Below are 12,721 nucleotides of genomic sequence, written 5' to 3' on the forward strand. Positions count from 1 at the left end.
AGAAGAATTCTGGGGTTAAAGTTCACAAGGTAGACACGTACATACACCACAGTTCTGCAGGAATCTCCTACGCCTTCCAACAAGAGCAACGGATCTGGACGTAAAACCATGATCTAGCAAGTCGCAACCCCTTGACATTTTACAAAGTCAAGTAGTATTAAGCTATTGAACTGGTTTTACCACTTATAGCAAAGAGATTCAAATTACAATATAAATCATAATCTGTACCATTATCACGCGTTATGGGCAAGGGTTGGACCTCCCGCTGATGCCCACGGGCCCAATAAAGGAAGGATTTTACGAAATAAGGTCTGCCTTTGTCACGTCCATGTTATGTTTTATAAAAACTGTTTTAGTCCTTTGTTTGAGGTTCTGAATGGATGGATCTCCTGTTCTTCAGAATCCAGGCCTGTTTGTCCACTGTGACTTTGAATAAATTTAAATTAAGAAATAGTTTGACTTTGTACAGTATTATAAGAAGAACCGGGTAGAATTAACATACCCATCTGTAAGTGAGAGACAACATTTCTACAGACAAACCAAGGGAATCGCATATACCTCTTCTGATGTCATGTGATCTTTTTACACTTCTTTTACACTTATACAACTCACCATGTGTTCAGTTCCACTGTTATTGTTGAGTCTGTCATGTTCGTGCACTGCAGAAAAGGGTTAAATAGATAAATTGGGGAGACAATGCATTAGGCATTCCCAATTAACAATACCTTCTGTGTTAATGCCACACATGTAAAGATGTGTTTCGTGCTTACCCCCGGGAGATCTACCCATAAATCCATTTAGAGGAGGTGGGGAGCAGGGAAAGACTTGAGGAGAACAGGGAATAGAGTCACCTTCACTCATACTTTCATCTACAGATGATGTCTCTGACAGGCGGAACAGCAGTGAAGACCCACGGCTCAATGATGTGGTACGAACGCGAGGACTGCCACAGTGCTCCTCGCAACCCCTCAGCACGGTTCGGGCTGATTTCTAAGAAAGCGCAAGACAAAACTTTGAGGAAACTGCAGCAGAATATACTACAAGATACAGAAGTAAAAGCATGGAGATTATGGAAATAACACTTAAAACAGTGGTGGGCACAGTTTAACTAGGTAGCTAACACCTAATTATCAAACCTAACTTTTTTTGTAAGTGGTTTAGCTTTTCAGCCAAAAAACCATTAGCAGACCAATTAGCATCCACTAAATTTAGTTCTGCTATCCTGAAGTCAGCTAATATTTTTCTGAATAAAGTTTAACGGTCAAAAACATTTGGAACCTCTGAAATAAAAATGCTAAAATTTAAATAAAGTTTTACTTCTATTCGTGACCACCCAGGGGCCCAGTTCCTGTAACCTGTTGTATGCTTTATCTTAGCAAAGATTTTGTTTATCAGGGTGAAATTTGGTACAGAAGGTCCTCTCACTAAGACACAGTGGTGGGCACAGATAACCAAAAAATTAACTTCGATAACAGATAATCAGATAACTTAAAAGTTACCTTTGATAAAGATAAACCAATAAATCACCGAAAAATGTACCAGAAGTTACAGATAACCGATAAATTCCAGTATTGTCTCTGGTACACTTGCAACTACTAACAAGCTGATTTTGAGTTTTAACACCATGATCGCTTTTGGAAACATTAAAAGGGATAACAGACTCAAACAATGAGTCAGTACTTCTGTCTTTGAGCGTCCTGCCCCTGCTGGAAGCTCCTGTTTACTACATGGCTTGCAGCACAGACGCAAGCTGAGGAGAGCTATGAAGCTCATCTCTCTGCTCAATCACAATGATGCTGTGAGGCGGGGGAGGTCTTGGAAAATAAAGCAATGCTAAGTTATGGTTTGGTGAATAAATAAAATGAATACGGATAGAATAACTCCAATAATGTCAATTCTGTCATTTGTACAAAGTTAAAATAGAACATATATCTTTTAATTTGAATAATGCACTAATTCTGAAGTTTTGTAACAAACACAGACAGATCACAAAGGATTCTGGGTAAAATGTGCCTCGGCTAAACACTGACTGGTTTGACTCATACATTATGTAAACTAACACGTTAATGTGAGGTGTGTCGTGTGTTGGTGTTTACAGATAAATGTGCTTTTGTAAAACATTCCATTTTTTATTTGTAAAAAAAAGGGCATTGTCAAAAAAAAAAAAAAAAAAAAAAAAAAGCCAAGTTGTAATTAGATAACCATCTGATATAACCTGTGTCAAAAATAAATAATAGAACACTGTCATGATCTACTGGTGTCAGACGTTCAGTACTTAAGCTGGGTTTACACTGTGTGAGTTTTGGCCCTTTTTCAGATGATTTTTCATTCATGCGAGCATGTTTTGGATCACACCGAGTTTCAGGTTAATCGCGCGTCCTGCATCGTGTAGTATACCCGGAGTAACAAGATGTGTTTAACATCTCACGACCACCCCTGATTGCCGATCGTATGGTCGAATGAAAATCAAACCTGTTTGATATTATTCTGGTCGGCCGTCGTGAGGGTATCCTGCTGCTGAAGAGCTACAAGCATCCAACCGCTCGCACTGTGCATGTGCAAACACCGCAGACCTGTCTTGTAATGTTTTTTTTTTTTAATTGTTGTTTTGTTTTTAAACTTTTATGTCCCCCATTGAGAGTTTTTGTAAATTAAGTTTGAAAAAAGCTTACGTTTTGCTTCTGGGAACACAAGTCCGACGTGTGGTTTTTGAACGTACAATGTGTGTGAGAACATAAATCGTGTGCTCTGAACTTTTACACCGTGCGGTTCTCTGGTACAGTTTGAACTGAAACCGAGTACAGTGATTAAAAATATCATACAGTGTCTGCCCAGCTTCAGGACGACTACTGCCATGAACACTACTGGCCAGTAGATGGCAGTAGAGACCGTGAAAACTTGCCAAAACAAAATTCCAGATAATCTGTCTGCTACATTTAAGATGCGTGGAAATTAATAAATGCAGACACAATAACAACGTCTATAAATCCAGAGAATATATTCATGAGAGTTTTAGGCACTAGAGTTTAATGCTGTTGTCCGTGGAGCCTGAACAGAGTGTCCTGTCGTGAACGTACTGAGATTACCCTATCCTACCCATAATGCACTGCTGGGCACAGCATGTGCTCACTAAAACCTTAAAAATTAGCGCATTACTTTAAAACTAAAACATATATCTGATATTTTCACTTTATAAAACTTCAGACATGACAGTAATTTTAAATAACTTGTCCAAAATTATTTTGGTTAAAATTTGAACCATAAGTTAAAAATGTATGCCCCTGGATGACTTGGGTGATATTGCCAGCATATCAGTATGGTGTTAAAGGAAATTATTATTTTTTTTTTTTTTGTGACAGATAGAGGGTAGAACTACACATCTGTTATGAAACCTTTAACAGGTAGGTGCTCAACTGATTTAAAATTTTAAAAATGTTTGTAGCTACTTACGTTAACAGTCTAAAAATGATCGAACAAAAATTTATCGAAGATAATTAGTCTGATAATGGTTTTTAAAGTTACCTAAAAAGATAATTCGATAATGAAAACATTATCTTTGATAATTATCTGTTATCGGATTATCGGAACTGTGCCCACCACACAATTATGATATTAGTTACATTAATTTCAATTTGTTTTAATTTATACAGCACCAAATCACAACAGAGTTGCCTCAAGGCCCTTCACACAAGTAAGGTTTAACCTTACCAACCCCTAGAGCAGTAGTGGTAATGAAAAACTCCCTCTCAGGAAGAAACCTCAAGCAGAGCAGACTCAAAGGGGTGACCCTCTGCTTGGGCCATGCTACAATGGAACAAGTCTCTGTCTCAACTTTATCTAAATTCTAGGTCTGTTAGTGAAGCCTAGGGCTAGGGTCAGTGATCACCTTAGTATTTTCTCTGCTTTCCTGTTGATTTAATGTTGATGAATTATACCTTAGGTGTGTTTTTTCCAGCCAACTGATTCTGCTCTTTTTCTCTCTGTCTGAGGTACAGAGGGAAATGCACGAGAGCGGCGTCTGTGGACAGCGGGATGCTGGACTGACGGTGGGACCCCATGCCTGAAATTGTTGTAGCTGATGTTTTGTTTTTTTCTAAACTTTATAAAATTTTGTTAAACTTTATAAAAACCTTGTAACTGTTAGAATGGCTTAAGCAGTGGGTGGCCCCTTTGAGTCTGGTCTGCTTGAGGTTTCTTCCTCAATATCATCAGAGGGAGTTTTTTGTTACTACTGTCGCCTGTATGCTTGCTCTAGGGGTTGGTATGGTTAGACCTTACTTGTGTGAAGTGCCTTGAGACAACTTTGTTATGACTTTGTCCTATATAAATGTAAATGACATTGGGTATGTTTGGTTTGCAATGGTTATCACCAGGGGACTGAGTCTTGTGTGTATGTGATAAGGCCACAAGAACCTCATGAATCTTGAAAGAAGTTGATCCCGTAGATTATACATTGTTCAGACCTTGCACAAAGGTGATATTTGGCTCAGTGATGTAGGTTTGTAATCACTGGCCATTACTTTGACTTCTTGCTAAGTTCTGACACTGGTCGTCACATTCATAATATCCTTATTATGTTCATCTGTTTGACATACTAGCAGTTTGTTGGTGCCGTCCAGTTTGGATTTCTCGGCAGATGACAGATCAAAAGGAGTCAGGTCCATACTCTTACAGATCCTGTTGCACAGGTGAGAGTGGAAGTACAGCGCCATCCCTCGTACACCTGGAACAGATGTGACTGTGATGTTACTTTTCCTGTCCATTGCAGGTATTCTGATATAATTCTAACGGATGTTCACAAATGTGTCAAGAATGATGACAATCAACAGAGCAGTAACTTACCCAGATTTCCATCTCCAAAGTCTGTACCGGCCTCCGTGTGGATCTGCGGATCAGTGTATAGGTCTCCAACTCCCTGGATGTCCACCACAATAAGCTGGTGCCCTGACCGCTCAAAGGTGAAGTGACTGAAGGCCTAATGTATAACAACCCATAAGTGAATGAATGAATGAAGACTGCTGGTTACAGGCAATACAAGTGTCAACACAGAAAGGCAAGCCACCCACCTGTGGGGTAAGTCTGATGTTGTCGTCTCTCACAAAACCCGAGTTGGAGTTGTATTTGATGTACACGCCCTCAATATAGTGTTCCAGGTGGAAGAGAGGTTTACCTGGCCTATTTGTCATCTCTAACACACACATCTGCATGATGTCCACCTGGACATTTAAACAACACAATATATTAATGTAGCAAAAATCAAATGATGTTATCTCTTGACAAGAATTTTAAGGTTTGGATACCCATGGGTAACTTGCTTCCATTGTTGTTATTATTGCTATCCACATTATTATAGGTTAAATTAGCACCAAACGTGGCACGCACATGTAGCTGGGCTCTTGAATTGGCCAGGGAAGGTCAAATTTGCCAAATATCAATCAATAGAGTCAAGGTAATTGAGATCAAAGGTTAAAAATTTCTAATGATATTCTCAATTGTGTGACTTAAACATGTCACTGTCAGGTGTTTTCAGCATTCTTTGGCAGATTCTGCCACACGTTTGATTCTAAATGAGAACACCTCTGCAGTTGAACCATTCTTCCTGCACCTGTTTGGGAGGCCGGTGGCGGTTGTATTCCTCTCCCCAAAGCTTGGCTTCCATCTGCAGCCTGACATCCTCAAAGTAAACATCTCGGTCCACGGTCTCTATGTAACGTTTGGCCACGTAGTTAGAGGCAGACTTCCAGTTACTGCTGTGTGAGAAATTCGACAGCTTCTTCCTGAACAGAAAATGGTAAATAAATGGTAAAAGAACTACATTTATATAGCGCTTTTCCATCTGCATCAGATGCTCAAAGCAGTTTACAATAATGCATCACATTCACCCCAATGTAAGGGTGCTGCCATACAAGGTACTCACTACACACTGGGAGCAACTAGGAGATTAAGGACCTTGTCCAAGGGCCCTTACTGATTTTCCGGTCAGGCTAGGATTTTACTGAGGATCCTTTGGTCTCAAGCCCAACATTTTAACCACTAGACTATCTCCTCCCCTAAGGAAGTGAGTGTTCGATATTATCACAGTGCAAAACCTTTAATTTCCCCTTTTAAAAATTATTTTCATCTCCTAAAGGTGAATAAGTGCCAGTAGAGGATTCAGGTAACATGCTTTGTCTCGTAATGAGTGAGGACTTCTTTTTCAAGTGTCTCTAATGTTTGTTAGATGACTGAGGATTTTATTTGATTTATTCCACTATCCAGCACCAGTAATGTTGAACATAATAGTAGCATAGAAGCAGCCACTAGACCTCAACTATGAAAAAAAAAGTAAAATCCTACCAAGTATAATTGACTGATGTCTAGTCAAAATAGCTAATCAACACTTAATATAAGACAAAATCACTTAAAGCTACAGGGCCTTTCAAATTTCACAGAACTGAGAAAATTTAGTTTCTACCGAAATCCAAGCATTATAATGCAGATTTAGTTTTGTTACATGTTGCAAAATTATACCACATTTTAATGAAGAGGACATATTTATCTGGGGGGGAAATCCCACAGTGAATATTGTCTATTCCTTCATCGCCGTCATGCAGACTGACTACAGGAGGAAATGCATGTGTGCATGTGTTGTTTTGAGATTACCTGTGACGTTAATCTTACGTTAACATCTGTAAGATTTCTTGTAAATCACTTCCAATCTACCAAATGTTGGTCATAGCATCTGATCCCTTGAATTCCCCCCCCCCCAGGGGTTAAAATTCAAAATTATTTCCAGACAGCATGAATTTTGATTATATTGGCAATATCATATTTTGAATCCCTTATCTAAATGCTAAGGAACAAAATTACAATGGTGCCAAAGAAGATTATTTATATGACTTAAATCTTAAAAAACCCACTGACACTATCCCCTTTAAATAAAATTTCAGCAACATATAATGGGCATCTTAATAACTTGTTAAGTGATAGCGTCATAATTACGTATTTTGGCTAGAAATTAGACAAAAGATACTTGGGAAGAATTTGGAATTTTGCAGTGGAACAAGTAAAGTTTCTGTAAGATATAAGGACTTGTTTTTAAATCAAGATTCATCTTAAATATCCTGTGAAGTGAAAGTGAAAGAAATGGAATTTATTTCAAGTCATATCTGAGAAGAAAGAGAATTTTAAGGTGCTCGTTCTAAAAATGTCCTTATAGCTTCCTGAAATGTTTGCTTGTTCAGCAGGAAGTGTGCAGGTTTATGCAATATTATATAAGCAAAACAAAGTTGCTTTTTGCACTGATGCTGTGCATCGCACCACCAAATTTTAATCAGTTTGTCCTCATTATATGTCCTTTCAAATTAGTGAATTACAAGATGAAAGTATTTATTGTTTTTGTGTTTTCATGTTAAACATCTGGAGTGGATGGACTCGTTAAACCATCTATCTATGGCAGCTATTCCCAAAGAACTCCAGGGCCCATTTAGAAATCTGAGCTCATATTGTGACAACACACAGAACTGTGGGTCAGACAAAACAAAAAAAAAAAAAAAAAAAAAAAAACTGACATTGTGCAGGTTATTTTCAGACACGTGTCAGTAGAAGGTCTTCTGGGTCACGACCAGAAACGTGCAGAATGTAGATCTGCACCATTTATAGACTACAGGGCCTTAAGGCAGCCGTGTATTTTCTGTGTTTACACAGAGACTCCTAGCAGCCTCAGCTACAAGAACTCGAGGGCAATAACCGCTGGATGACAGCTAACAAAATGTTTTCACTTACGTTCTGAAGCACTCCCTCATGGCGCCTTTCCCGAATGGCTGTGAGTAAACCAAGCAGGGCAAGAGTCTTGGTCAGGACACGCACACCATTTTCAATCGTGCTAAAACGGTGTGTTTTCTAAAAGCATGACAATACCTGAGCTGCCATCTTGATGTGGACCTGGTCTTCAGCCCACTCTCCTGTGATGGCGCTGTACCTGTGGACACGGTGCTGCATTATAGAAGATTATGAAATACTGCAATTTGTGCTGAAAAGCTCTTTGCGAGTTAGCATTGAAACACGACCTTGAACAAATTTGCCAAATATCTGCACTCTTACTTTTTATACATAAGGAATCACTGTCTTTAGTCATATTATATATATATATATATATATATCAATCATTCTAAAAATAACCCGCAATAGGTGAAATCCGCGAAGTAGTCAGCGTTATTTTTTACAATTATTATAGATGTTTTAAGGCTGTAAAACCCCTCACTACATACTTTATACACTTTTCTCAAACAGGCATTAATGTTTTCTCACTTTTCTCTTCTGTGTAAACACTCTTTTTTTTCTTCTGGTCGAGAAGATTATAAACAGACACATGCAGAACACAATGCACGTGCTCTCCCTTCGCTCACTGCCTCCGGGGGTACGGATGCAGGACCCGCAAAGAATCCAAGTCATGGCCACGGAGCTCTGCGGCTGCGGTTACCGAGACCATGCAGCGGGTGCCGCGGATTGTTCTGCATCAAAACAGCGAGCGTAGTCTCTGGACCTGTTGCCAGAGTTGTCCGCAGCTCCTCACAGCAGAGAGGGGGGCAGTGAGAGCAATCGCGGTGATGCCGACCGGTGCTGCGACCGGCCCGCCTGATAAGGATGCAGAACACAATGTGCTGTTAACACAAAAAAAAAGAAGAAGCATGCAAAATTACACTAAAAAAAAATCTGCAAGGCCGCGAAAGGTGAACCGCGTTATAGCAAGGGACCACTGTATATATATATATATATCATTGCAAGCATCACAGCTAGCTACAGCCACAGAAGTGTAAAACACCTTCACGTTATGGATGTGTTGGTGACGTCCCTCAGTTTTGCGAACTGCCTACTCCAGACATATTTACCACACAGTTTAGATTCCTGAATGACTGCTAACCATGCAAAAAGAAGCCACCAAGACAACCACAGGTCCTTTTCCATCTCAGCAACTTGCGATCCATTTTAGAGGGAGTTTGATACTTATACATGCACCTCCATCGCAGTGATCACCACTGACACGTGGTTTTCAAGGACTAAATAATTGACTGCTCCTTGAGAGGCATTTCTGTGTGGCCCTGAAAATGTTTTGGGTGGAGACAGATGCCGATTGGTCGAACTCATGCAGATGAAGACAACAACAAGCAACAGGTGCATTTTGTAAAAACAAAACAGAATGGGTAGAAGATGTGACCAGTGGGAAACAGGTAGAGTTCCTGTGGTGGAAACGCAGCTGCTCTAAACTTATTAAAACACATCAATCCACTGTTGCACTAATGAACAGATGCTTATGAATGCTCTACAGATGAATGCTATTTTAGGTTTTTGATGTCCTTGGATGCATTCTGGAGGGTTTTTTTATGACTATTTTCTCACCTCAATCCTCCCAATTTAGTTGTACTGCTTACTGTGTGTTGTATTTGTATTTTCCTTTGCACATTTTCACCTTTTCTTTGCCTTTAACCAAAATTGATATCACAACCTACATATTTGTTTGAGAAGACAAGAGCTGTAATCATTTTCATATTTTTGGCTTCCCTCATCCTAAATGACCTGATTTTAAAGACAGAACCTCAAAAAGACCCAGTAATGACTAAGCTTAGACATTACATTAAAAAAATATTACTTCACATCCCACTTTAGTTATGCAGTAATGTTAAATTAACTAAATTTATCTTTTTGTGGCTAATCAATTGAACCTAGCAAAACTTAGGCCCAGAGTATGACTGATTTAAACATTTTAGTTGTTAAAATGATTATTATTATTTGAAGTAATAGTAGCATGAAAACTGTCTTCAACAGTGGACCTTTAATCAAGGGGTGTTGTGGAGGGCATGCCCCCCCCCCCCCCCACAACACCCTCTTTCCCTCTGGATTCACCCCTGGTTTGCAGTCTTAGCATGAAAAAAGAAAAAAAAAAAAATCAAGAATTTGTGTATTTATGTGGAAAGTGCAAACTGATTGAGTGGTAATAAGGTTTTGTGAGCATATTTTATGTCATGCCGTCCTCAAGAGATTTCAGGCGTATTTTGAGAAATAAGGGTTAGTGAAGAGAGAGCACAGAGGAGATGTCAGAGTAAAAGCACAACAAAAAAAATCATTAACTCAGCAGAGAATATTGTTAGAAAGCAATGAAACAACATGGAATAATAATAATTATAATATTAATAATAATAATACACTGGAGACAGCACTCGAAATGGAGCAACCCAGAGACCAGAGTACAACAGCAGACGCGTGACCCATGATACTGTGTGTGTGTGTGTGTGTGTGTGTGTGTGTGTGTGTGTGTGTGTGTGTGTGTGTGTGTGTGTGTGTGTGTGTGTGTGTGTGTGTGTGTGTGTGTGTGTGTGTGTGTGTGTGTCTGTTTGGCTTGGCAGGCTGTGAGAGTTAATGAATACTGCATGTGCTGCAAGTGCAGCAACAACGTTTCACAAAAACAAAAAGTGCCTTTAAACTACAAACTGTATTACGCTCTCATTCCCATCTGTGCACAAAGTGTTCCATTCTCGACTTATCTAGTGTGGAATGGCAGGGTGGCACGAATTTCATTCCACTGAGCTCACGCTAAAAAAGGGGCACACAGAGGGAAGGAAGAGTGAAGTTACGTGTGGGTAAAATTAGCATATGAAAAGAGAGGAAGAGGGCAAAACCCGGGTCCTGTGCTGCTGAATACAGAACGTGCAATTTACAAATCAAATCAAAGAAACATCTATGTGGCTGATTAACTGAATGACTAATAAACTGGTCTTGACTGAATATTCAGGTTTAGGCCCATTGTCTGGTGTTAGTATTTAAGGGGTGAACCCACCAAGGAGGATAACACCTCCCCCCCCCCCCCCCCGCTCCCACACAGTTTTTTTTCCACGATGCATCCTGAAGTATTTGTTTGTGTGTCTTGATTCAGTCAAAGTTCATAACAGAGAATCAAATCAAATTAAATCAATTTTATTTATAAAGCGTCAAATCACAACAAACAGTTGCCCCAAGGCGCTTTATATTGTAAGGCAAAGCCATACAATAATTACGGAAAAACCCCAACGGTCAAAACGACCCCCTATGAGCAAGCACTTGGCGACAGTGGGAAGGAAAAACTCCCTTTTAACAGGAAGAAACCTCCAGCAGAACGAGGCTCAGGGAGGGGCAGTCTTCTGCTGGGACTGGTTGGGGCTGAGGGAGAGAACCAGGAAAAAGACATGCTGTAGAGGGGAGCAGAGATCAATCACTAATGATTAAATGCAGAGTGGTGCATACAGAGGAAAAAGAGAAAGAAACACTCAGTGCATCATGGGAACCCCCCAGCAGTCTAAGTCTATAGCAGCATAACTAAGGGATGGTTCAGGGTCACCTGATCCAGCCCTAACTATAAGCTTTAGCAAAAAGGAAAGTTTTAAGCCTAATCTTAAAAGTAGAGAGGGTGTCTGTCTCCCTGATCCGAATTGGGAGCTGGTTCCACAGGAGAGGAGCCTGAAAGCTGAAGGCTCTGCCTCCCATTCTACTCTTAAAAACCCTAGGAACTACAAGTAAGCCTGCAGTCTGAGAGCGAAGCGCTCTATTGGGGTGATATGGTACTATGAGGTCCCTAAGATAAGATGGGACCTGATTATTCAGAACCTTATAAGTAAGAAGAAGAATTTTAAATTCTATTCTAGAATTAACAGGAAACCAATGAAGAGAGGCCAATATGGGTGAGATATGCTCTCTCCTTCTAGTCCCTGTCAGTACTCTAGCTGCAGCATTTTGAATTAACTGAAGGCCTATAATTAGCTAAGATAGCTGGGTCAAGTGATGGCTTTTTAAGTAATGGTTTAATTACTGCCACCTTAAAAGCCTGTGGTACATAGCCAACTAATGAAGATAGATTGATCATGTTTAAGATCGAAGCATTAATTAATGGTAGGGCTTCCTTGAGCAGCCTGGTAGGAATGGGGTCTAATAGACATGTTGATGGTTTGGAGGAAGTAACTAATGAAAATAACTCAGACAGAACAATCGGAGAGAAAGAGTCTAACCAAATACCAGCATCACTGAAAGCAGCCAAAGAGAACGATATGTCTTTGGGATGGTTATGAGTAATTTTCTCTAATAGTTAAAATTTTATTAGCAAAGAAAGTCATGAAGTCATTACTAGTTAAAGTTAAAGGAATACTCGGCTCAATAGAGCTCTGACTCTTTGTCAGCCTGGGTACAGTGCTGAAAAGAAGCCTGGGATTGTTCTTATTTTCTTCAATTAGTGATGAGTAGTAAGGTGTCCTAGCTTTACGGAGGGCTTTTTTATAGAGCAACAGACTCTTTTTCCAGGCTAAGTGAAGATCTTCTAAATTAGTGAGATGCCATTTCCTCTGCAACTTATGGGTTATCTGCTTTAAGCTGCGAGTTTGTGAGTTATACCACGGAGTCAGGCACTTCTGATTTAAGGCTCTCTTTTTCAGAGGAGCTACAGCATCCAAAGTTGTCCTCAATGAGGATATAAAACTACTGACGAGATAATCTATCTCACTCAGATAGCTACTCTGCCCTGTGTTGGTATATGGCACTGGAGAACATAAAGAAGGAATCATATTCTTAAACCTAGTTACAGCGCTTTCTGAAAGACTTCTACTGTAATGAAACTTATTCCCCACTGCTGGGTAGTCCATTAAAGTAAATGTAAATGTTATTAAGAAATGATCAGACAGAAGGGGGTTTTCAGGGAATACTGTTAAGTCTTCAATTTCCA

The 12,721-nt window shown here is 39.7% G+C and overlaps 1 protein-coding gene across 1 annotated transcript in view; it reads right to left on the minus strand.

Annotated features, from left to right (window-relative positions):
* The window catches only part of eef2k (eukaryotic elongation factor 2 kinase), a 46,983-nt gene that overhangs the window by 16,879 nt on the left and 17,383 nt on the right, over positions 1-12,721 (minus strand). The window contains 8 exon segments of the mRNA XM_034193530.1: positions 613-659; positions 771-990; positions 4,596-4,723; positions 4,843-4,975; positions 5,067-5,216; positions 5,606-5,777; positions 7,765-7,802; positions 7,900-7,960. Of these exon segments, the coding sequence (XP_034049421.1) occupies positions 613-659; positions 771-990; positions 4,596-4,723; positions 4,843-4,975; positions 5,067-5,216; positions 5,606-5,777; positions 7,765-7,802; positions 7,900-7,960 (949 nt within the window).

The sequence above is a fragment of the Thalassophryne amazonica genome, chromosome 18 (genome assembly GCF_902500255.1).
Source record: "Thalassophryne amazonica chromosome 18, fThaAma1.1, whole genome shotgun sequence".
NCBI classification, from domain to species: Eukaryota; Metazoa; Chordata; class Actinopteri; order Batrachoidiformes; family Batrachoididae; genus Thalassophryne; species Thalassophryne amazonica.